Source organism: Amblyomma maculatum, chromosome 11, assembly GCF_055883805.1.
Source record: "Amblyomma maculatum isolate TAMU_Amacu chromosome 11, ASM5588380v1, whole genome shotgun sequence".
In the NCBI taxonomy this organism is placed as follows: Eukaryota; Metazoa; Arthropoda; class Arachnida; order Ixodida; family Ixodidae; genus Amblyomma; species Amblyomma maculatum.
This window is the reverse complement of record NC_139354.1, coordinates 40433268-40459940: the sequence shown is the minus strand read 5'-3', so window position 1 is coordinate 40459940 and position 26673 is coordinate 40433268. Positions and strand designations below refer to the sequence as shown.

The 26673-nt window shown below is 45.3% G+C and overlaps 1 protein-coding gene across 1 annotated transcript in view; it reads right to left on the bottom strand.

Annotated features, from left to right (window-relative positions):
- LOC146173621 (uncharacterized) overlaps nucleotides 1-26673 on the bottom strand; it is a 39088-nt gene that overhangs the window by 8166 nt on the left and 4249 nt on the right. The window contains exons 2-6 of the mRNA XM_084583686.1: nucleotides 15557-15705; nucleotides 11147-11209; nucleotides 9490-9620; nucleotides 3637-3692; nucleotides 387-498 (exon numbers count right to left, since the gene is read on the bottom strand). Coding sequence (XP_084439812.1) covers nucleotides 387-498; nucleotides 3637-3692; nucleotides 9490-9620; nucleotides 11147-11209; nucleotides 15557-15705 — 511 coding nt within the window. The remainder of the gene's footprint in view (nucleotides 1-386; nucleotides 499-3636; nucleotides 3693-9489; nucleotides 9621-11146; nucleotides 11210-15556; nucleotides 15706-26673) is intronic.

The following is a 26673-nucleotide window of genomic DNA, read 5'->3' as shown; positions in this document are numbered from 1 at the left end:
TTTCACACTTGGTTCATATGTATTAGTTATTAAATTACAACCAGTACCTATAAGAGGTGCTGGTGTAGCCTTTACAAAAGCGTTCCTTTCTCTTTCGCTGACTGGAATCTAAGGTTGCCCTGATTTTATTGGATGTTACCTTAGTAACAACCCTGTACTACAGACGTTTTCAAAAATACACCGCACCCGACTTCAGTGCGCGAAGAGGCTGCTGTTATCTCCATAGAATGCTAGATATCAGGTTCCCCGTGGGGCGGCAGCTTCTGCCTTCCCTCTCACGTGCCAGGTAACACGACATTCTGCAACCATCAGCTGTATCACGCCTTACTCCTAACCCCAATATTTTCTGTTCTGTAAATACTGATATGTACGTAGTGTAGGCTTACATGTGTGCCGTGGCTTCGCTTGTGTATTCGATACAAGCTTGTCCAGGAAAACAGGTTACGACGGCTGCACTTCGCTCCGTATTACTGCAGAAGGTTCCCTGAGTTGCAGTGTCTGCGAGGAGACAAAAATAGACAAACAGTGAATCTGGTAAAAACATCTGGCATCGTGTGGTCGGCGTTAAGACAAAATCACGATAATATAGATTGTATACTGGCAGGTAACAGCCTAGACACCGATTCGTCGGCCAGTAATGTGACATAACGAAACTGCATGCAACAGCCGAATTGGCCGTGTAGCTTCTTCTTTAGGAAATGGTGAGATGGAAATCGAATAGTCCGGGTTCACGCACACTTAGCCCACGCAGGCACAATACCAGTGCTTATTAACGCGAAAGCGTTACTTCGCTATGTTCACAGATTTCTCTCCGCAGACCGTGCCCGCAGATCGCGTCAGCATCAGTTGCTTGTAATTTAAAAGTGGTAGAGGTTAATGAGTGGTGTCAATCGATAGAGGCTGACGTTGTTGCTGTCAAAAGAATAATGAGGCCAATAAGTTAATTAGGCAATTAATTACAGGCAAAAATGTATATGTTGTCTGCAGCAGTTGTGAGTAATTGAGAAGTGGTAGAGGTTAATGAGTGGTGTCAATCGATACAAGAGGACGTAATGTGTATAAAAATAATAAGGCCAATAAGTTAATTAGGTAATAATAAAAGGCAGAAAATTAAGCAGTAAAGGCGAAAATGGTCTCATTAGCGAATGGCTTGGCGCCACATTTGAATGTATCAAATGCTAAAATAGTTAATTAAATAAGTCAATTAAGGTGACGTCAAGGATGTGACGTCACGCATCCTGAAGTCGAGCAAAAAAGGGCATAGAAAGGGATTGGCGCGCAGTTTGAAAGTACCAAACACTAAAATAGTTAATTAAGGCAGTCAATTAGGGTAACGACAAGAGTGTGACGTCACGCAACCGGAAGTAGAGCCGAAAAAGGGCCAAGGAAGGGATTGGCGCGCAATTTAAAAGTACCAAAGACTAAAATGAATGAACAAGAAGTGAAATAATGTGACGTAGAGGATGTGACGTCACGCAACCGGACGTAGAGCAAAAAAAGGGCATAGAAAGGGATTGGCGTATAATTTGAAAGTACCCAAGACTAAAATGGATAAAGCAGAAGTGAATTAAGCAACTAGAAGCAACCCGAAGCAACCAAAAGCAGGATCCGTGCTTTCGCATTACTCCAATGCAGATTCCGCAGTGCTCTTTATTAGTTCATGCGGGGCCCAGCAGTGGAATAGGAGTAGAACATTGAAAGGAAAATTCCGTTACTAACCCGGTCAAAGCATATAAATGCAGGCAGTCATATTAAGAGAGTTGAAGAGGCCTATGCAAATTATAGGACACTAGAATTCTAGGGCACTATGGCAATTCTAGGACAAATTGCTTCGCAAGCATCATCGTAAATAAGCAGGTGACGGAATGCCTTCAGTTAAGATCGCCTGTTGTAGAAGAATGTCCACTTTCTCCTCTTCTATTTGTCAACTGTATGAAGCTATGCCGTCAATAGTAGAAGGGTATAGGCTTTCTCCCCTTCAATTTGTCATCTATGCGGAGCTTTTTGTAGCGAAAGCTACACTGCCGTAAGTTTTCAAGACCTCGGGTGGCCGCAGCTACGTCATGAAGAGGCGTAGCTACGGTCGCCTCAGCCTGCCATGACATTTGAATTTACATTACCTCTATGCCACGGGCAGGAGCTATCAACTCAGGTCGCTCCTTTCATATGGGAGGGTGATATCAGAATCAGCCTGCCAGAATCGTTTGCATTCTCGTTACCCTTACGGCAGGCAGGGCCATCCATACGGCTTCGTTGAACCGTTCTCATTTATATCTGGTCTGGTAGCTTACGCTCTCGCGCCTTACCTTTAAAATATGAGCTTAAGAGTCCCCAATAATGTAGCCCCTTACACTGATAGCGCGTGATAGGGGAATAATTTAGCAGGCAAAAGAAGCATCCGTCGTTTCTTTCGCAATTCAACTAGGGTTAACCATAGCTAAACAACTATTTTTTTAAAGCTGATGCAGAGCAAAATGATCCGATGAATTAGACTTATGAAAAGCAAATTAAAAATATTGTCCTACGTTGACAAAATATCGCTTTCACTCGTGATAAAGAAAGCGTTTCATAACTGATCAGACTTTGCTCGTTTTTGTAAGCGACCGGCCAGCAAAAAAAACGGCGTGTGGCTTGTTGGAAAGAATATCTGTACATAGAACAGATCAGACAGTACATGAATGAAAGACTTCTACAGCACAAAACGAATTTCGAGCAAGCCTCCAGAAACCAAAGATAACCAGGCACTGCCTCTCAAAAACTTGTGCATCTGAGCTCAGCAAATATAAAGCAATTCTTAACCTCAGCCAGCAGTTGTTCAGAGAAATTATCGAGGCAGCTTCGATAGCGAGGCTCAGCGACAGCTGTATCTGCACGCCGTCGGTTCCATCAACAGGGAAGGAATTGGGCATGTCAAAAATGGGATTCGCCTCTTTGGCTAAATGCGTTTGCTTGTGATTTTTAGATTGCTTGAATGATATGTTTTTTATGCAAGTGATTTGATATGGGGTGCGAAAGCTTTGCTAATTCGTGTTTTTTCGAAATAAAAACTGAGTTGTAAGTCAGCGCTTGTCCGTTGTTCCATTGTTCTGAGCTATTTCGCCACAAATGGATAACCAAGTTGCTGTCCTGGCTATGCATGTCTAAATGCTTAGTCGGGCTCCTAAATCCTATATTTACCGAGTTCGATGTAACTTTCAATCAAAACGTAGCGGTTGTATCTCCGCTAACAGGAGAAACACCGTTCAGCCTGTTTGTGTTAGCACTGAAACCAATTTGCACATCTGTTTATTTTGTTGTAAGCAATAAGCTAGCCGACTTTTCGCCTTAAGTACTACTGTCGTGAAGGACTAGAAACCGATAAGGTGCTTGGCGTTACCGCACACCAGACCGGTTTTAAAGCTGGTATCCATTTCCTGCGCATTACTTCGTGGGAGACGTCACACTTGATTCTTGTCATCTTGTGCAGCTAACAGCATAATAAATAAGTATAAGGACGCTTTTTAAGCAAGACTAGATCTCTAGCGGGTCAACCACCGCTTTCAAAAACAAACTGAAACCTTGCGAAGTTGTGGACGACAGAGAAAACGCAAATGTAGACGTAAAATAACGTTTCCAAGACCGTAACAATATTCGTACCATATATCTGGCTAGGCGTATCTGCGCCGCTGGTTTTCTCCCGGTAAATTTGCCTCCTGAAAAACAAGAAGAAAAAGTGTTTCTGCGTCTGAATATTGTGTTGTCATGAAGTCTTTTGTTACATATTTCACGCACATTTAGCAAGCATGTTTGACAATGCAAGTTCTGCAACCCACCCCTGTCTTTTTAACGAACTCCGAAAAAAGAAAATTGCTAAGAGAGAGGCTTTCAGGTTGGGGATTTCAGCTAACAGCTCAATTTGCACAAATATTCATCTCCTAGCTCCACTTTGAAATTGAAGCCTGTAGCATTTTGCGGCGATTCGCAATTGATTAAACGAGCTCATTACACCACACGCCTTGAAACGAGCGCAACAATGCCACCTTAATCGCGACTCTGCTTTAGTGCCGCACTTCGAAACACAGAACAAATGATCTAGTAATTAACGAGATATTCAAAGGCTTGCAACACTTGTATTTGAAGTAAAGCTCATAATAACTGCTTGAGCGAAACTAGCCCCGCGTTCAGAGCATTCTCCTTAACGCTAAGCTGCGCAGTGCTCATTAGAATCTTGTTGGCATCCCGTTACAGCCGAACTTAAAGCTTTTGTAATTATTGGGCGCCGTTGTACGGCATTCTGCCTGCTCAATAATAAATATCAGAAGTTCTTTTTCGATATATTTATATTGGTTACTACCACACTACCATTTTTATTGATTTTAAGAAGCAGAGCATCTCGCTGCGAAGATTTGAGTCATGGCAAAATAAGAGCATAAAGGCTGGTGTTATTTATCACATTGACACAGCCATATGGGACGCGGTCTCAAGATACTTATTAGGCCAGCTGCTACAAATTTGAAATATTACAATTCGAGCAGTCGGCAAACCAATGTGCGTCACGCTGACCTTCATGCGCAACTTTAATTAATTATATGGCCACTTGCGACACGCAGTCCGACCATTCATCTTGAAACCGGTTCAATACCGAAGGGGAAATAAAATTTATTCACGTTATTGGGTTTGCATAAATTTTAGTGGTGCAATTAAGTCTGCATAGCTGCTGTCATGCGAAATCATTTTCCTGCTGCCGCGCAATATTTTCTATATGTTCGTCTCTTTATATTATTATCACTCTGCCACTTAAAACGCGTTTTGAGCCGCTTGTGCTCCTCCCTTGCGAGGACGGCATAAGATTGCGGTGCTATTTTGTGTGAACATAAAGAGATGACGCCTCGTTTTTGTGTAAAAGGAGATTCACTGTCTTTGATGTCTTTTGAATTTCGCATGTACAGATTTGAAAAGATATACGTTGGTCTCTAATGCCTATACACGGGAGGGGCATTTTGAAAATTTTTGTCACTTTAATCTTTTTTTTCTGTTGTCCTTCCTCTCAGCGCCCTCTGGCGTCCTTACTCTAGATTAGAAACCCACCCTAGCGCCTTCAGCTGGGGATCTGATGGATGGAGGTTCGACTCTTGGCAGTGACACAGTTTTTTAAGTGCGAAGGAAGTTTTCGATAAGGCAAGAGATGCTTTTGCGTTAACAATGCCATGGTTTGCCTGCGATCTAGTGAGCCACACAATAGTGACACCTGCCGGGAAAGTTTTCCTAAGTTCTTGTTCTACATGGATGCCACTTTGCCTCTCCAGAGATCTGTCCCGGCGTAAAAAAGAACGGGAGGTGTTGAAGCAAATGCTCCGTGACACCTCAACGCGCAGTGCGACCGCCACTAGCGCGACTGTCAGCGGTGGAGACACCTCTAGTGTTCCGTACTTCTTTCCCCTCCGCCTACCACTCCATGTAAATCAAGCCCGGCTAGTGATGATGACAAAACTGGTTCAAAGGTAGCTTGACCTGACCATCACTACCGTAGCCACACTCAACATTAGTGTCTGGGCCGGCACAGCGTCCCCAACATTCTACACACACAGCTGGACGAGTACAAGACCAAGATCGCGCGTAGCTGAAAGGGCGCATGACGTTGCCATCCTGGGGTTCCTTATAAAGGCCATTCTGCTGATGCTGCCGATTCTGAAGACGCCGGTAGCAGACAATGCATGGCAGGTACTGGACGGACGCGCTTAATACCATTAGCAGATTGACCATAAGAGGCGTAATGGTTTTCTGTAGACACCTCAACCGCGCCGTAAGGAAAGGGAGGAATAGGAGGCGTAATGGCTGTTCCTTATGTCCCTGAAAGCCATAAGTTGCGTCGAGCGCTACACCCCTCTGTCATCTCCTGTTTTCTGCGGATGAGATCCTTGGTTCATAGCAACAGCAGACGTTGCGTTCAAGGCAACACGGACTGTTTTGTTACCTGAAATCTACCGGCTTGAGTGAAAAATAATGGATATGCTCCACGTCCCTTTTCACTTCCCCTCTTTATTCCTCTCACCGCTTTTCACTAGTGTAGGGTAGCCAATCAGAAACCGTTCTCGTTAGCATCCCTGTCTTCCCGGCTCCTAGCTATCTATCTACCATTCCAACCTTAAGCAACATAAGCATTATGTTTTCAGTAAAATGTCCAGGAACCTAATTCTCTCATTTCAAATTTACATATTTACATACAAATTTTCAATCCTTTTGATTTGTGAACCAAATTTACAATTAGCCATTTCATCTTCTGGTTGCGAGACATTTCAGTCATCTGTGCAAAAAGAACACAGCAAGGCCATAGTTTACGCTCCACGCGAGCTTACCTAAGTCTGCCACAATTTTCGCCTCTCAGTGTAAAACTATTTTTTTGCCTAATTGTCAAAAGGCGTACATTTAGGTCTACGCTTTTGGGTGCCCACCTACCTACTGTTTTTATCCCCGATAAACTGACGCAGTTCCTCGCTGACAAATGTGGTCCTTGGATCATCACTGTGTTGTGTTGTGTTGAGGTTTTTGGTACATAAGCAACTAAGGCTATCATGCGCCAAGAACAGGGTGGTTTGTTTATACTTTCTGAAAAGGACTAATCTGATTTTTTTTTTTCAAGTTTTTATAGCTCGTTAAGGAGCATTGGTTCTTTTAAAAAACCACAAATGTGAGAAATATCAACGAGTGCATCGTCTCCTAAAAGCAGGCTGGGATGGAAAGGGATTTGTTCATAGTCATCATCATCATCATCATCAGCCTGATTATACCCACTGCAGGGCGAAGGCATCTCCCATATCTCTCCACTTAACCCGGTTCTGTGCTAGCCGCATCCATTTGACCCCTGCGAACTTCTTAATCTCATCCGCCCACCTAACTTTCTGCCGCCCCCTGCTACGGTTTCCTTCCCTTGGAATCCAGTTTGTTACCCTCAGCGACCATCGGTTATCCTCTCTTCGCACTACATGTCCTGCCCATGTCCATTTCTTCTTCTTAATTTCCACTAGAATGTCGTTAACTTGAGTTATTTCTCTGACCCACTCTGCACGCTTTCTATCTCTTAATGTTACTCCTACCATTTTTCGTTCCATAGCCCTCTGGGTTGTCCTCAACTTAAGTAGAACTCTCTTGGTTAGCCTCCACGTTTCAGCCCCATAGGTGAGTACAGGCAAGATGCAACTGTTGTATACTTTCCTCTTGAGCGATACCGGTAAGCTGCTAGTCATAATCTGCGAGTGCTTGCCAATGCGCTCCATCCCAATCTTATTCTTCTTGTTATTTCCTTTTCATAGTCCGGATCTGCGGTTACCACCTGTCCTAAGTAGATATATTCGCCTACTACTTCCAGTATTTCGCTACCTAATGTAAACTCCTGTTCCTTCCCGAGGCTGTTGAACATTACCTTAGTCTTCTGCATATTGATTTTCAAGCCTACCTTTCTAGTTTTCCTGTCTAGGTCATCAATCATTATTTGCAGTTCATCTCCCGAGTTGCTTAGCAAGGCAATGTCATCAGCAAATCGCAGATTACTGAGGTATTCTCCATCTACCCTTATCCCTAACTGCTCCCATTCCAAGTCTCTGAATACTTCCTCTAAACAAGCTGTGAATAGTACTGGTGAGATTGTGTCTCCTTGCCTAACACCTTTCTTTATGGGAATTTTGTTACTTTCTTTATGCAGAACTATGGTTGCTGTGCAGCCACTATATATATCTTCCAGCACTTTCACGTACGGCTCGTCTACCCCCTGATTTCGCAATGCCTGCATCACCGCCGAGGTTTCAACTGAGTCAAATGCTTTTTCGTAATCAATGAATGCTATGTATAAGGGCTGGTTATATTCCGAGCATTTTTCTATCACCTGATTGATGGTATGGATATGATCGATAGTAGAGTACCGTTTCCGAAACCCTGCTTGATCCTTTGCTTGATTGCAGTCTAAGGTTGTCCTGATTCTATTAGCGATTACCTTAGTAAATACCTTATACGTAACAGACAGTAAGCTGATTGGTCTGTAATTTTTAAGGTCCTTAGAGTCCCCTTTCTTGTGAATGAGGATAATGTTTGCATTCTTCCATGTTCATAGTAAAACATTGCAAAATATTTTGTTCTTAATTTCTCTAGTTTAGTGCATGACAGCAAAATATGATTTATTGTTAGTTCACCTCTACACCTTCAACATAGAGGTTTGGGTTTTTTCTTAAGAAAGAAGCCATGTGTTAGGTGCGTGTGTCCGATGCGCAGGCGACATAGAATGACTTCAACAAAGCGATGTCTATTCTTCGACGACATATTTGACATAGTTTAATTTATTGTTTGTTTCATTGCTCCATGAAGCCTGCCATTTTTCTCTCAGTTTTTCCTTAATAAGTTTCATGACATCTCTATGTGGTATGTTTGCGAGTTTTATTTCAGCGTTGCGGGCTGATGCAGCACATGTGTCAGCTCTCTCGTTGCCGCGGGTTCCAACATGGCTTAGCACCCAGCAAGATTTTATTGACTGCCCCTTTGTTTCTGCATTTACTACTTTGTGTATTATGTCTCCAATTAAAGGTTTCGTAGCATTTCTGTGATGCAGTGCTGTGATTACGCTCAAGGAATCTGTATAAGTGATGCTTTTATAATGCTTTTCGTTAACGCTTCTTCTACAGCCATGAAAATGTCATGGCATTCAGCTTTGAAAACCGATGAACACTTGGGTATCCGTACTATTTTCTTCAATTTATCTTGTATTACAGCACATCCGGAGTAAAGCGCTGTCTTGGAACCATCTGTATAGAATGCTGTATAATATTTGTATTTTTCATTCAGTGCGAAGAACTCTTGTACTTTGTTTCACGCGGTGTTTGGTTCCCATGAAAGTGGGTTAATGTGAAGTCGCACACAGAGGGGATATTATACCAGGGTGGCAGTGGGCCTGGTCTCCAGGCAATATTTGGAAGTGTATCTAATATATTTAATTCCTGGCATGCCTGTTCAAAACGGAAGATTAGTGGTTTGATTGCCCGGGGTTTGTTGTTAAAGAGAGTTCTAGATGAGTAGTTTGTGACTATTGTGTAACATAAATGTTTCGGTAGGGACCTTATTTTCAGTGCATGTGCGCATATCAGCATTGTTCTCCTGTCTGCGAGGGGTGGCTCATTTGTTTCAATATACAGGCTATTTATTGATGTTCTATATGTACCAGTAGAAAGGCGCAGTCCCATGTTGTGTACTGGATCTAAGCGCTTCAGATATGAGAGTCTCGCTGAACCCTAGACTATGCTAATGACTTTATTGTCTATTAGGCTATGTAAGATGAATCGATTAATATGAAGATTAGAGACTCTTTGGCTCATTTCTGATCATGACCTACAATGTTTCCATGAAGGTACCTTAACGCACATTCTTGGGCCATCTTGCAGCAGCCGCCTAGACATGGCTTTTGTTTTCGACACCGAACAGTCATTTCAAGAGAATTATCAGGACCTTGATACCGCAAAAAATACTTACTTTGTGAAGAAGAAAAAAATAGTGTTATTATCTACATCTAGACTCTGAGCAAACTCTTTCAGCTTGTCTAGTGTCTTTGGACCATTTAGGGCATTCTCCTTATCCTCTAATTTAACGGCGAGACTGTCGTTCTGAAACGAGAACAAGTGTGAGGAACAAACAGCTTAAATAAGCAAGAGCTCGTTGGGCTGAGTCGAATATTATTTAAGGTAGAAATATATGTTACCGCATGCCTGCGCTCAATGTAGGCACTCATATTTTAGTACCTTTGAAACTATTAGCTCAAGCATTTCGCCCTTCCGCCACTATAAAAAGTGAAATTAGAGAAGCATCGTTTCTAAGCTGTATGAATAATTTCATTAGTAAGTTGCAAGTGTTATCCGGTTTCCGAATTTCCTTTTTCCAAGATAGCTGAGGCGTGTGACATGGTCATCCAATCAATGAAAGTCACTTCGCGCAAGTTCTGGGTTCAGTTCAGTTCAGTTCAGTCGTTCAGTCGTGTCCGACTCTTCGTGACCCTACGGACCATGTCACGCCACGCTTTCCGATCTCTCACTATCTTCCTAACATCACATAACTTCATCAGCAGTGCCTCGAGGATGCCATCTAACCATCGCGTTCGCTGCCTGCCCCTTCTCCGGCGACCCTCACCCTTTCCCAACATCAAATTTTTCTCCAGCGACTCCTCTCTTCTCATCAGATGACCAAAGTAGCTGAGCTTTAACTTTGGAATTTGACCCTCCAATGAGCAGTCAGGGTTTATGGTCGACAATATCGACTGATTTGGTCTTCTGGCAGTCCAAGGAACTCTCAAGAGTCTCGGCCAGCACCACAATTCAAACATTCATTATTACAGCGCAAAGACGGACGGGACAAGAAAAGGACACAACAGCGCTGTTGGGTCCTTTTCTTGTCCCGTCCGTCTTTGCGCTGTAATAATGAATGTACGTAACCAACCCGCCCAAATTCAAACGCATCAATTCTTCGGCGGTCAGCCTTTTTCACAGTCCAAAGTTCCGGGTACATGTCCCTTATCGGCCTACGTGATGAACATACCATCACAGGAGAAAACCATTGTAAGAAAACATACCATTTCTGGCCTCAAACACCCAGTGCTTGCAAGTTGCAATAACGTTTACTCAGTGCACCGGAGACTGATTCTTAAATCGTTTTACCTCCAAGGATTATACTTCGCAGACACAAAACGATTGTTCAGACCATTAAAGCAGCGAAACTTTAGTTCAACCAATTATATTTAAAATAAATGTTCCTAGCAATGTAGAAAGAACAAAGCGCGAACATAGCGTACTTCTTTTTTTTTGGCATAGATACAAAACCGGTTACAGTCAGCAGAAACAAAACTTTTAAGACCGGCCGCACATGGCCCAACAGAATGTGAAATATAACCCAACTTTACTCAACCATTGTTTAAAGGTATGTCCAATATAAATGAAAGCGCGCATGAGGCGAGACCGTCATGTTCCTTAGGTCTATTTATACAAGGTAGATATTGCGCAAAATACACGTAGTCAGTTCGTTCAAAAGGTACTTTACAAGGTGTGGCATTCTTCACAGCAATAAACACTACAGCTCAATGCAACTCTCACCATTAAGCGAGATCCCATTTCACAGTTATGTACATGATTCTAGCACTTACCTGTGTAACATTTGTCACATATGCTTGTATCATGACGCTGTTATTTATAAAATACCTCTGCACCTAGAATAAAGTATAAATAGAATGCAGGAAAAATACAACGCCATTGTTCACTAACTATTTAATACGTGATTAAGGCTCTGGCACTATTTATCGTGCAGTACAAAGGAGAGGAAAAAAATCCGCCCTCAAAAAAAATCCTGGCTACTTCAGTTTCCACAATTTTCTGTTAACTTTGCAGGTCGCAAACGGTGTCTCAATGCAGCCGGAAAGTGCGGCGCTGCCGATCATGACAACGAAATAAAAGAAGGGCTGTGGTTTGCTGCGATCAATAAATGTGTAAGCTGAAAAGTGCTCAACGTGATTGGTGCCACGTCTTACATCTATTACAAATGAGTCGAATATGCATACAAAAGGTGCGAAATAATCTATATCTCAAGCACATGTCTATGATAAGCTTTAGGAACATATAGGTCAGAAATGTGTGTCTACAACGTTTTACTGAAATCGTGTTCGCTCTCCACTCCTGTACCCAATCTCAATATGATTCCTCCGTCATAATCAGCTCAAAAAGCCTACTTAAATACAGAAATAGCCCTAAGGGACTGCATTCTAAAGTTTTTGCATCGCTGCCAAGGTTGATTTCAAGTTGCCAAGTAGCGAAGCAAACCAAAATCTCTAATTTTCTTATATTCTGAGGCCGACCTCGTCTCTTCTTCTAGGTAGACTGAAAAAGGAGTGAGCAGCGGCAAGGGTTGACGTTTGCTTTCTTTTTCTTGCCACGTGATGCAGGCCATTCACCTATGTGAAGGGCAGAGTTCTAAGTCACGTAAGCCTGCTGGGTATGCGACCACTCGATTTGACGCCTCTTAAATGAGTTGTGCTCTATGGACAACACCATCGCTTCTTCGGGAGCAATTTCGTGGCCAGTGCGCTCCCAGTGCTCGGCGAGGAGGCTGCAGGTTTCACGTTTTCTACCTCCTATTTCCTCGGGATGCAGAAGCAGTACCCAATTTATCCAACAAAAGTTTCGATTGTTGAGGAAATGCCTCTAGTGCATTTGTTTGCGTGAACATTACTGTATTGTTCACTGCTGTTGCTCTTCCTGCTAGACTTCGCCATTGGTCTGCTGTATGCATAAATAAATAAATAAAAATCTCGCCTCAGGTCGGCAGCAGTCACCCAGATCGCAGGGCCTACGACATTCCCGCTCGTTTGCTTCCAGAAGTAAACTTTCAAGCAAAAAGGAACACTTTTCAGGCAGAGCTCCAGTAGCCAGAGAAGTTCCTCCGAGTCCAGGCTTGTCCTTGTACTGATATCAACGGCAAACTCGAGAACTTGTCGGTGAATGTCTGTGAAGTCCACAAAAATGGCAGTGCTGAGCGTTCCAGCTTATGAGGTGGAAGTAAAGGTATTCTAGGACTTGTGATTGTCTTCACGTTCCATCTGGCCCTATACACCACGTGTCATAGATCAGTTTGTTTTTTCCGAACCATCGGTTTTTTTTTTTTAGCCTTTCCATTCGATCATAGCTGTTTTTTATAACCTTTATGCCTGTTGTCTTTTATCTGTTTTATGGTCCTTTCACCTTTTGACGTTTGCTGCCTCTGATTAACGCCGCCACGGTGTGCCTATATAATTTGTGTTTCGCTTCAATAAAAGATCAGTTGTCGGTGAGAGCTTGTCCGTGTCTTCTTTCATGTGAATGTGTTAGCGCTTCTTCCAGTTTTTTGAAAAATGGAAGGAAAGGCTTTGGAATTCCGGGTAATGCTTCAAAATCTCTGAGGGAAGTTTCTTTACTTCCTTCGGAAGTTAAGAAGTTCCCTGCTTTAATAATTTGTTTAGGCTTGGCCGTCCATAAGTTTTCTAACCTTTTGTTCGTAGTCCTGCCGATGAACATAATTACAGGGTATTCAGCGCAGCACAGACACACACAAGAAAGAAGACGCCGGGGGCTCTTGGACCACCATTAAATTTTCTTTGTCGGCCGTTCGGGCGATGAAGTCTTTACCATTACTTAGTTTTCGGATGGCTGACGTATTTCTCTTTGGGAAAGGTTCTGCCCTTTCGCCAAGTACAGCAAGCGCGTTAACCACGAAATCGTTCGGTTTCCAGCTCTATGAATTACGCCGGAAAAATGTCGTCCTCTGCAGTTTACATAATTGTCCAGGGAACAATCAAGCTGATATGATATTCACCTGCCACTATATACGAGAGAAAATCAAATAACTTCAATAAATCTCGCCATCTTCGACACAACGTTTTAAACCCATACCGACTAATGCTGGAAAAATGTACCAAGTGTGTAAAACATACCCAGGCCAGGATCTCTTGATTTCAGCCTTATATTAGGGCGAAAGCCTTTCTTGGCTTATGCGCGCCGCGTAAAGAAAGTGTGATCACAAATTGCAATCAGGAACTAACACTGCACCGCCACTTTAAGCAAAAAACATGTCTTGACCGGGAATGGAACCTCTATCCGTCTGATCCGAGGCCGAGCGCGCAACTCACTACTCCACACCTTGCTGACGTGCACTCCCAACAGGCCTCAGTCGGGCAAACCCCGGCGGCAGAAGATGTCACTAGGGTCCAGCACTAGGAACCTCGACCTTGTGCTTGCGAGGGCTGTCCCTCTTAGTGTCAGCTTATGCATAAGCTACTGTGTTCGCATCTGCCGATCAATGTTTTCGACCACCATCCCCCCCCCCCCCCCCCCGAGCTCGTAAGGATCAGATCGCAATTTTTCTTGTCTAGCTATGCTGCCATATTGATAGCAACATAGGCGGCGCCGCTGAACCACTCCGCCGCGAAGAGATTTGGTATTGTAACTCAGACAGAGATGCGTGCTCCACCGACCTCGCCAGTTGCGGAGAAGAAAAAAAGAGGCATAGCAGATGTGTACGACGCCACAGAGAGGTGAGAAATAAGGTAATGACAACCCCTGGAATGAGCGAATCACCCCGCCAGCTGCGCTCAGTCAGGTGACGTCGAGTGGCAGGCTCGCGGTACTCAATCGATGTAATTTCATGCGTTTAACTACAAGGCAGCGCATCGTATTCATTGTGCATACACGATTATGTGGAGACACCGGGCCTTTTCTGATCATCCTGTATTCGTTACAAATGAAAGAAATCAATAAAGTAAGCATAGAAATCAGCACTGTGTTTTACATCAACAGACTTACATTGGCATTCGGTTCGACAGCGATGAACGACTACGTGTTTCTGTTCTGTCAAATAAACGATACGGTCAGTCAGTTCAGTCGTTCAGTCGTGTCCGACTCTTCGTGACCCAATGAACCATGTCACGCCACGCTTTCCGGTCTCTCACTATCTTCCTAACATCACATAACTTCATCTGGAGCGCCTCGAGGATGCCATCTAACCATCGCGTTCGCTGCCTACCCCTTCTCCGGCGACCCTCAACCTTTCCCAACATCAAATCTTTCTCCAGCGACTACTCTCTTCTCATCAGATGACCAAAGTAGCTGAGCTTTAACTTTAGAATTTGACCCTCCAATGAGCAGTCAGGGTTTATGGTCGACGATATCGACTGATTTGATCTTCTGGCAGTCCAAGGAACTCTCAAGAGTCTCCGCCAGCACCACAATTCAAACGCGTCAATTCTTCGGCGGTCAGCCTTCTTCACAGTCCAACTCTCGCATCCATACACCACAACTGTGAAGACCATAGCACAAGTTATACGGATCTTGGTTGGCAGTCTAATGTCTCTGCTCTTTACTAGGCAGTCAAGGCTAACCATGGCTCTCTTTCCCAGAAGCAGGCGTCTCCTAATTTCATGGCTGCAGTCTCCTTCCGGGGTAATTTTGGAGGCCAAGAAAAAAAATTCTGTCACAGCTTCCACTTCTTGTCCCTTGATGCTCCAGGACTTGATAGGGCAAGACGCCATGTTATTTGTCTTTTTAATGTTCAGTTTAAGCCCAAACTTGTCACTGTCTTCTTGTACGCGCATCAGAAGTCTCTTGAGTTCAAACGATATGGTAGAACTATCCAAATGCTTTCACCTTATCGCTTTTAAGGAGTCTTAAGTTCATCCTAGAATTTTTTCTGACGATCAAAAATCCTTTAACACGTCCAAGATTGTAAGAGGTCAGCATGATACATCCTCTGTATCCCTTAAACAAGCGATCAGATTCGGGATATATTATAATAGCGCTTCCTCATGGTTGAGTCACACCGTGCGTCCAGGGAGAATTGAGCCTACCTATGCAATATCGAGTATAAATTAAAATGCAAAGGCCACATCACATCCGAAAGCGCTCACCAAACGCGAAAACCGTAGAAATAGCAAAGGACTGGTGACATAGTAGTGAAAATGACACCACAGGCACAACATAAGTAGCCCTCAAGAATTGTACTGCTCTATTTAAGCCCGACATTTTCACATTACCTTTCTGAATATTTCAACGAATCCTTCATTGGAGCAGTCTTCTCGCTGATCGGTTTTGCATACCTTCTCGTACTCATCCTTATTTACTGTTTTGTCATAATAGACCAATGCCTGGAAATATACGCCATATCCAATTGGTCCCTGTTGTTCTGTTGAACAGTAGAGAACGACAGTGCAAAAAAGGGAAGCTCGATTAGACAATTGTATTTTGATTATTTGTTTTATTTTTCCCTTCATTTGGGCGTTGTTTCGAGGAGGTTACTAGTCCATACAAAAAATTCACTTTAATTATAGAGCACATTTTCTGAACTGCCGCGCTCTGCAGGATTCTCCGAATTCACCCTCACAAGAGTTTTATCAGAGTTTCTTATGTTTAGCCATATTCAACATTTCCATAAAACCTATTTCATCGCCTCTGCGGCGACATTGAACAATAACTTCAATTTTTGTTGTCAATAAAACTCAAGCTCGATCAATCTGTATGTAGCGGAAAGCATTAACAAAACCGCAACTGCAACGCTGCGCTGACCTCAGATTTATTGCCTTTGATAAGACGACCGTCCACACTGACGCTGTAACGCCCTTTCTGTTCGAATATCGCGCGTGCTCTATAGCATCGTTTCGCTATTGTCATTATGTGTTTTACGCCTCGGAAGCCCCATGGGCAACGTGTCACGTGCTTTCCTCTGTGTGCACAATTTCGATGAATATATCGTGCTCTTATGCCATCGCAGTCCGAGATTTAAAAAATCAGCTTCACAAGACGCTTCATGTGTCTTCCACGACGGTGCTGAGATGCATTTTGTGAGGAAGTCTTTGGCGCCTGTTAAGGTGCCGTAGTTAAGATTGTTAGCGTTCGAGACCATCGTTTTGCTGAAGCCGACAAGAGCGTTGAGAGGGTCCAGATCGTAACGTGTATTCCGATAGCATATATGCCCGCCATGCCCTTGCTGTTAGTTATTGTTTTGACTGACCGGCGCGCACGGGAGAAACTCGGTAACTTTGAAAGCCCCCGAGTTCAACTCGGGGACTGTCATGGCGAGACAGCTGCAGTGTGCACTACCGCTTCGAGCTTCTGCAAACGTCCATGTGACCGAGATATAGCAACAGCGACATTTCTCCTATAGAAAATGCTGCCGCACTGACTGTGCGACGGGCTACACCACGACTAACATCTGTGAAAATGACGTGACGGGCCTCATGTACTCAGAGTCAAAGAGGAAGTTACCCACGTTCTCGAGATCTGTACGACAGGTCGATTGTCAAAAGGAATTTAAACATTAAGGACCACTGAACTCAATCACGTCGCTGTGATCCACAGCATAAGTGACGTGTCCTACGCGCTTAGTGATGAGGTTTTCCAGCATTGGCTCGCTCAGTTCACAGGCTACCGGCCGGATAAGTTTGTGTCAACTTAAATTTCTTCACGTCACAGGTTTGTAGGACGTGTTGATGGAATATACATTGAACTAGAAGTTTGTATGAATTGAACGAATTAAGTGAAGTAAGGCAATTTCAATTCGTGAGCTACGCCATCAAAAGAGGATAAAGATGCAATTTAACTCGTTTTGCATTCCTCTGGTTATGCATAAGTAAAAAAATATTCACCACTTTTCCTCCATTTATGTAGACGATAGGGCAGAACTGACCGCACATGAATCTGCAAATTTAACTTTCAGAGTATTCGTTTTAGTCAAATCTCCAGTGCAGTCTGTCAGGAGCCAACGGGAGCCTCCGTTCAACATGTAATCAATTCCGTGAAACAGAAGCCACCCCAACTGATAACGCGGCTGTAGCATCCCCTTGCGGTTAAAGTGGAATGCAATGAACTAAGTTCAGTTCAGTTCAGTCGTTCAGTCGTGTCCGACTCTTCGTGACCCTATGGACCATTTCACGCCACGCTTTCCGGTCTCTCACTATCTTCCTAACATCACATAACTTCATCTGCAGTGCCTCGAGGATGCCATCTAACCATCGCGTTCGCTGCCTACCCCTTCTCCGGCGACCGTCAGCCTTTCCCAACATCAAATCTTTCTCCAGCGACTCCTCTCTTCTCATCAGATGACCAAAGTAGCTGAGTTTTAACTTTAGAATTTGACCCTCCAATGAGCAGTCAGGGTTTATGGTCGACAATATCGACTGATTTGATCTTCTGGCAGTCCAAGGAACTCTCAAGAGTCTTCGCCAGCACCACAATTCAAACGCGTCAATTCTTCGGCGGTCAGCCTTTTTCACAGTCCAACTCTCGCATCCATACATCACAACTGGAAAGACCATAGCACGAGTTATACGGATCTTGGTTGGCAGACTAATGTCTCTGCTCTTTACTAGGCGGTCAAGGCTAACCATTGCTCTCTTTCCCAGAAGCAGGCGTCTCCTAATTTCATGGCTGCAGTCTCCTTCCGAGGTAATCTTGGAGCCCAAGAAGAGAAAATATGTCACAGCTTCCACTTCTTGTCCATTGATGCTCCAGGACTTGATAGGGCAAGACGCCATGATCTTTGTCTTTTTGATGTTCAGTTTAAGCCCAAACTTCTCACTCTCTTCTTGTACGTGCATCAGAAGTCTCTTGAGTTCCACTTCACTTTCTGCCATTAAAGTGGTATCATCCGCATATCTAAGGTTGTTGATACGTTTTCCAGCAATCTTCACTCCATATGAAGACTCGCCCAGACCGGCCTTCCTCATGATGCACTCTGCATATAGGTTAAATAGGCAGGGTGACAGTATGCAGCCTTGCCTCACTCCTTTCTCAATCGGAAACCAATCGGTAAGACCATGCCCAGTTCTGACTGTGGCCTCTTGTCCTTCATACAGGTTCCTGAGGAGACAGATGAGGTGAATTGGAACTCCCATCTCTTGGAGAGCTTGCCACAATCTGCTGTGATCTACGCAATCAAACGCTTTCGCATAATCAATAAAGCAGAAGTAGATGGGTTTCTAGAACTCTCTTGCTTCTTCCATGATCCAGCGGAGGTTGGCAATTTGGTCTCTAGTTCCTCTGCCCTTGCGAAACCCAGCTTGCACGTCCGGAAGCTCCCGATCCACATACTGCTGCAGCCTACCTTGGAGGATTTTCAACATCACCTTGCTAGCATGCGAAATAAGTGCGATCGTGCGGTAGTTGGAACAATCTTTGGCACTGCCTTTCTTTGGAATGGGGATGTAAACTGACCTCTTCTAATCCTGTGGCCACTGCAGAGTTGTCCAAATCTTCTGACATAATGTATGCAGAATGCTAACAGCGTCATGGTTGAGGTTTTGAAGCAACTCAGCTGGAATGCCATCACTTCCGCTGGCTTTCTTCTTAGCAAGACTGGCTAAGGCCCATTCAACTTCACTCTTCAGGATGCCCGGCTCGAGATCAGTAATCACAACCGTCTTATGTTGGGTTTGCACATTCGGGTCCTTCTTGTACAGTTCTTCTGTGTATTCCTGCCACCTCTTCTTTATCTCTGAGGCGTCAGTGAGGTCCTTGCCTCGCTTGTATTTAACACGCCCATCTTAGCACAGAAGCTTCCTTTGATATCTTTGATTGTCTTGTACAGAGCTCTTGTGTTCCTTAATTGGCTGTTGTCCTCAACTGCTTGGCACTGTATGTTCAGGAAGGCATTCTTATCTCTCCTTGCTATTTTCTGAAAATCCGCATTGAGAACCTTGTATCTTTCTCTTTCCCCCATAACTTTTGCCATCCTCCTTTCCTCAGCTATTTGCAAAGCCTCTTCAGATAACCAGTTTGCTTTCTTGCATTCCTTTTGCTTTGGAACTACCTTAGTAGCAACTTCTTGTATTATATCACGAACATCAGTCCACATCTCATCGGTCTCTCTGTCTTCTAGATCTAATTCTTGAAATCGATTGCTCACTTCCACAGCATATTCTAATGGAATTTTGATCCAGATCATACCTGAAAGACCTTCTAGTTTTCTGAGTTTTCCTCAATCGAAGCTTAATTTTGGCAACAAGAAGCTGATGATCGGTGCCACAATCGGCCCCAGGCCTTGTTTTTACTGCTTGTATAGCGCTTCTCCATCTCTGCCGGCAAAGAATATAATCGATCTGATTCCTGTACAGACCGTCCGGTGAAGTCCATGTGTACAGGCGCCTCTTGTGCTGTTGAAAACGAGTATTCGCTATGGTCAGGTTGTTTTCTTGACAAAACTCTACTAGCCTCTGTCCAGCTTCATTTGACTCGCCAAGACCGAACTTGCCTACAATTCCGGATATTTCTTCACTCCCGACCTTAGCATTCCAGTCTCCTACGAGAAAAACGACGTCTGATGATGGGGTGCGGTCTAAAAGGCATTGTAGGTCCGCATAAAATCTCTCAACGTCAGCTTCTTCAGCAGTAGTGGTCGGTGCATAGAGTTGGATAACTGTTATGTTGAGAGGGTGACCTTGGATCCGAAGTGAAATCATTCGGTCGGTTTTGGGGTTGCACCCTAGCACTGCTTTACCCATTCTTCTGTTTACTATGAGAGCGACCCCATTCCTTCTCTTGGATTCGTGCCCACAATAAAAGACATAATGGTCGCCGGAGTTAAATTCTCCCATTCCGGTCCACTTGAGCTCGCTGACACCCAAAATATCAATGTTCAATCGGTTCATTTCTCGCTTGACGACATCCAGTTTACCTTGCGTCATAGATCTTACATTCCATGTTGCTATGTGATATATCTCCTTGCAACATCGGACTTTCCGGTCGCTTCCCGACACATCCACAACTGAGCGTCCTTTTGGCTTTAGCCCAGCCGCTTCATTCGTCCTGGAGCTACTAGGAATCGCCCTTTGCTCATCCCCAGTAACATGTGGGACGCCTTCCAACCTGGGGGGCTCATCTTCCGGCGTCATATCGTTAATGGTGTTGTGACTGGCCATAGGGTTTTCTTGACAGGAAATACTGGAGTGGGTTGCCATTACCTTCTCCAGTGAATCACATTTTGTCAGAACTCTCTGCCGTGACCTGTCTATCTTGGGTGGCCCTACACAGCAGAGCTCACGACTTCATCGAGTTTCGCAAGCCCCTCCGCCACGACAAGGCAGTGATCCATGAAGGGGGTAATGAACTAAACGTGGTGCTAAACCGCGCTCAGTGCACATTTTGCGCACAATATATTGGTGGGTACGTACCGGGGAACGCGTAAAAAACGCGCTAAAATCATAATTAGTATACTAGGTGCCACGATAAGGACATGAAAGAAAGCACCAACAGTGTAATCACGTGAGTCATACTTTTTCCGAAATTCTGGTTAACCAAACGAGACCCTTTATAAACCGATGAAACTAGAAGGCGTTCTGAGGGTCGGGAGTAGATAATTTCACGTCTTGATAACATTTGTTTATCATCTGAAGGCGTCGCTAGAGTTCAGGGAGATCAGAATGTAACGAAACTGTGGTATCCTGCATAGCGCTACTGAAAATCGACTCGATTCATAAATCGTACAAACAAGAACTAAATACCATACATTACTGCAGGTGCGGTTCTCCAAATCCCAGAACAATGGTCACGACTTCTGTGGGCCTGCTATGTAAGTTCCTTTCTCAGTGCTGGCTTTTCCATGAAATATTTGACAAAATATTTAAGAAGTACAATGTTTTTATCCAGCAGGGCACTATTCTTGTCCCATGTTGTTAATTATGCTGGCGCACCTATCAATCCTCAAGTGCAACTTGAAGCCAACACTACTGCTCTGTACTCCCTTTTTGAAGTTTACTACTCAGTTATCTTCACTGGAGGCTCACATGGACCGCAGTTTTGCAGCAATGGTCCAACGAACTTTAGAGACGTGTTCATTTCAAACAAGCAAATGCATGTCTCCCATTTATTTCTACAAAATGCCTGGGCTGGGGGCCTTCAAAACTACAATATCGACGTCGGAATTTTATGAGCAGGCATCGCGGAACGTCACAGCTCAATCGTTGAGTTGATATTTTTGCGCCACTATATCATTTCATGACGACAAACTGAAGATTAGCTTGCACTACTTTTGTGGAAAGCAAACTTAAACGCGCTTTTGGTACGTGTTTAATTGCAATTTCCGTCTTCAGAATCATTCACTAAATCAAGGCCTATGACTTCGTAACAAGACAACATATCAGATTTGTAATTCTGGTGTACAATGCACGAGTGTCGGTAAACAAACCCATACAAGAGGCAAAGCCTCCTTAAATGTCACTGGCATATCACCTGAAGAAAGGTCATTTTAAGGGCTTGTTGGTACATCTGCGACCAAAAAGCAAGATTGCGCAATGAGGAAGGGACGAAACGACACACGCGACAGACGCAACACACCCCCGAGTTACATATTGCCTCTCACTCTCGACTGCGCTCAACTTAAAGCTAGCTAGAAAATAGAGACGAGGCGCCAAAAGCTGATACAACACACTGGACGAAAGTAAAAAAACTTTTTTGTGGCTTGGATGCTTAGACGTGTCGAGATAATTCTGGACGCATCTCCCGTTGCAAAAAACTATCTCCAGTCGAAAAGTTCCGTGCCATGCTGCTTTGACTACCAAAAACAAACGGCATAAAGCTCATCGGCCCCATTACTCCCTCTCAAAAAATAAATGCGTATCCTCGGCCCTCCCTTCTGTATTTACACCTGCAAGCAACAGGTCTCGTGCCAAACCTGAAAAAGGAGCGGAGCTGGCTCGGAAACGTCGAGTTTGTTTGAAATAAAAAGTGTGGCCGGGGATTCAAGTTTCACTAAGACATCCAACCCAATCATGCAGGCAGTACTGTCAAAATATTCTTACTCGGTAATACATACATATCGTTCAGTCAAAAATCAGGAGGAAGCTTAAGACTTTTAGTGCCTGTAAGACGTCTTTTCATTCCGCTAACATTGTGAGCTGAGAAACTGGCCCAGAGTTCAGCCTTGTGATAAATGTCCTTATGCGCCTTGGTTTGCAGGGAATGGAAGACACAGTGTCTCAGTTCTCAGCGAACATCTACAGTTATATTTCATCATTATGGTACGGAAATTAACTCTTTATTGGGCTGACTTGCGCCCGCAAAAGAACTAAGCAACTCGGCGGCGGCGATAGCTGCAAACGTGTTGGTCGAACGTCGAACAAAGAATGCCCGTCACACTCGTCAACGCTCAATTTAAAGGCTGCACAGAACAATCCAGATAACGTCGCAAACAGCTACCAGCCCGGGCTGGAACATTGTGGAAAGACACCGAGTGGCCGGAACCTTCGAGACAGATCTCGGTTCGTCTTGCGCTACAACAAAACTGATAAAGGTGTGACTCGCGACATCGAGCATTAACAAACAAAGATTACGAAACTGATACGCGGTCCAGAATCAGAGTGATAAGCCTGTATGCCGGCGGCTGTTAAAAAACAACAAATACTGTTTGAAGGTTTCGTGGCATTACTCCCCCCTTAAAAAAAACATCGCCTCGATGTTCCAAAACAAAGAAACTTAAAGATAAACACTGCAAAGTTTAAGCACCACAGATTCTTTAACGCGCGTAATATGGCTTCAGTCGCACAACATGTACAATTTCTGGGCGCGCGCGTCGCCGTTGTGATGCTGACGTTCCGTCGGGAATGACTTCATAGTCCAGTGGTCCGACGCGGCGAAGGATTTTGTATGGCCCAAAGTATCGACGCAACAACTTTTCACTTAATCCGCGACGGCGAATTGGTGTCCAAACCCACACTTGGTCTGCTGGATTGTACTCTGCGTGGCGTCGTCGTAAATTGTATCGTCGGATGTCAGTGCGCTGTTGGTCTTTAATACGCAGCCGTGCGAGTCGTCGGGCTTCCTCTGCACGCTGCAGGTAGGCGGCGACGTCAAGGTTGTCCTCGTTGGTTACGTGCGGCAGCATTGCGTCGAGCGTCCTCGTGGGCTCCCTGCCGTACACAAGCTTAAACGGGGTCGCTCTTTTCGTCTCCTGGACTGCCGTGTTATACGCGAAGATCACGTACGGCAAGATGGCGTCCCAGGTCTTGTGTTCAGCGTCGACGTACATAGCGATCATGTCCGCGATCGTTTTGTTCAGGCGCTCCGTAAGGCCATTGGTCTGGGGATGGTACGCAGTTGTTCGTCGATGGCTTGTGTGACTGTATTCCAGGATGGCTTGCGTCAACTCTACCGTAAACGCCTTTCCCCTGTCCGTGATTAGCACTTCTGGGGCGCCGTGTCGCAAGAGAATTTGTTCGACAAAAAATTTGGCGACTTCTGCCGCGGTACCATTTGGTAGTGCTCTTGCTTCGGCGTAACGGGTAAGGTAGTCAGTGGCCACGATGATCCACTTGTTACCCATAGACGAAGATGGAAAGGGGCCGAGGAGATCCATCCCAATTTGTTGAAAGGGCAGGATTGGGGGCGGAATCGGGTTTAGTAGTCCTGCTGGTCTGATCGGCGGCGTCTTGCGTCGTTGGCACTCACGACACGTCTTCACGTAGTGGGAAACTTCGGCAGGCAGTCGCGGCCAGTAATACTTCTCCTGGATTCGACGCAACGTGCGCGCAAATCCGAGGTGGCCTGCTGTGGGCTCATCGTGCAACGCCTGCAGAATTTCTTGCCGAAGGGCTTTAGGCACTACGAGAAGCTGCGCGGTCTTGTTGGGTGCGAAGTTCTTCTTCACGAGGAGGCCATTGCTTAACGTGAAGGATGATAAATGTCGCCGGAAGACACCAGGAGAGGAAGCGGTCTTTCCTTCCAAGTAATCGGCTAGCGCTTTCAGCTCAGGGTCTGATCGCTGTTGTTCTGCGAAACTGCTGGCGCTTACCGGTCCCAAAAAGGCGTCACGTCATCGCCCTTCGGGGGAGAATCGACGGGAGCGCGGGATAAGCAGTCTGCGTCGGAATGCTTCCGGCCCGACTTACAGACTACAGACATGTCAAATTCTTGAAATCGTAGGCTCCATCTGGCAAGGCGGCCGGAAGGATCTTTCAAATTAGCCACCCAGCAGAGCGCGTGATGGTCGCTTACCACCTTGAATGGTCGGCCGTATAGGTATGGACGAAACTTTGAAGTAGCCCAGATGATCGCAAGGCACTCCTTCTCGGTCGTCGAGTAATTGACTTCGGCTTTTGTGAGAGACCTGCTAGCGTAGGCGATTACTTTTTCCTGTCTGGCAGTCTTCTGGACAAGAATGGCTCCTAGGCCTACACTGCTCGCGTCGGTGTGAATTTCGGTCTCGGCGTTTTCATCAAAGTGGCCAAGTACAGGAGGGCATTGCAGGCGGCGCTTATGTTCGTCGAAGGCTTCTCCTTGCGGCGCTTCCCATTTAAAAGGTACGTCAGCCTTTGTAAGCTGCGTCAACGGTTCGGCGATCCGCGGAAAGTTTCTGACAAATCGTCGTTAATAAGCGCACAGCCCAAGGAATCGGCGCACAGCCTTCTTGTCGGCAGGCGGTGGGAATTGTGCGATTGCAGCTGTTTTCCCGGGTCTGGGCGAATACCGTCTTTGCTAATGATGTGACCTAGGAATCGGAGTTCTTCGTAGGCGAAATGACACTTATCTGCTTTCAGCGTTAACCACGATGACTTGATGGCTTCCAGCACTGTCTGTAGTCGTTTTAGGTGGTCTTCAAAGTTTGACAAGAAGACAACAACGTCGTCCAAATATACCAAACAAATTTGCCACTTCAAGCCTGCCAGGACTGTGTCCATTACTCGTTGAAACGTGGCTGGTGCGGAGCAGAGGCCAAATGACATCACCTTAAATTCATAAAGGCCGTCCGGTGTGATGAATGCGGTCTTCTCGCGATCTCTTTCGTCGACCTCAATTTGCCAATATCCACTCTTCAGGTCCATCGATGAGAAGTACCTTGCATTGCAGAGCCGGTCGAGAGTGTCGTCGATGCGGGGAAGCGGGTAGACATCCTTTTTCGTTATGCTATTCAAGCGGCGGTAATCAACGCAGAAGCGAAGTGTGCTGTCTTTCTTCTTGACCAAAACGACTGGTGGCGCCCAGGGGCTGTTCGATGGCTGGATTACGTCATCACGCAGCATTTCCTCAACTTGATCGCGAATGGCCTGGCGTTCTCGCGGCGATACACGATAAGGGCTTTGGCGCAGAGGTCGGGCGTGTTCGTCCGTTATTATGCGATCAGTGGTGTTTGTCGTAACTTCGATGACGATGAGAAGCACTCCCCGTAGCTTCGAAGCAGGCTGAGAATCTGGTCTTTCCTGTTGTTGGTCAATGCCGGGTTGATGTCAAATGTGGGCTGACGGAATAGGTCAGGTGCGTCTTCCAGCGTTTGGTCGTGGAGGGCGAATACATCTTTGAGGTCCGCTAATTCGTCGAGAAAAGCGATCGTAGTGCCCTTGTTGAGATGCCGGTATTCTTCGGTGAAGTTTGTTACCAGAACCTGAGCTTGACCTCTCCGGAAGTTCGTGATGCCTCTTGCGATGCCGACACCTCGTTCTAAGAGCAATTGGATATTTCCTTCGACGATGCCTTCAGCGGTTTCGATGTTTGCGCTACCTACGCAGACTGCGATGCTTGATCGGGGCGGGACGGTCAATTCTTCATCGAGGACGTTTAGAGGGATGTGTTGCATCGACGTCGTCGTAGCAGGAATGGCTTTGTCTGCAGAGAGCTTGATGAGCTTGGATCGCAGGTCGATGATAGCCCTATGTTTGTTTAGGAAGTCCATGCCTAAAATCACGTCGCGGGAGCACTGCTGCAAGACCACAAAGGTGGTGGGGTAAGTACGCCCATTTACAGTTATTCTTGCAGTGCATCGTCCCGATGGAGTAATCAGATTGCCACCGGCGGTGCGAATCAGCGGGCCATCCCAAGCGGTGGTAACTTTTCTGAGCTGAGAGGCTAATGGTCCACTAATGACTAAATAGTCAGCTCCGGTGTCTACTAGGGCAGTGACTCTGCGATCGTCGATATAAACTTCAAGGTCGCTTGTTCGCGTCCTCGCATTGCACGTGGGCATTAGTGTCCGATCGCGGCTCCTTCGTTTCTTCAGGTCATGGCCGGGGCATACCGTTGTTACTTCGCTGGGCGGCGGCGTCTGCTTGCAGTCTGGTCGTGTTGTCGTCGATAACGTCGTGTGGAGCGGCGGTGCAATGGCTGCGTCATCGTTAGTGGTCGTCGGCGGTGGAGAATGTTCGTCTTTTCGCTGTTGAGCAACCTCACCTCC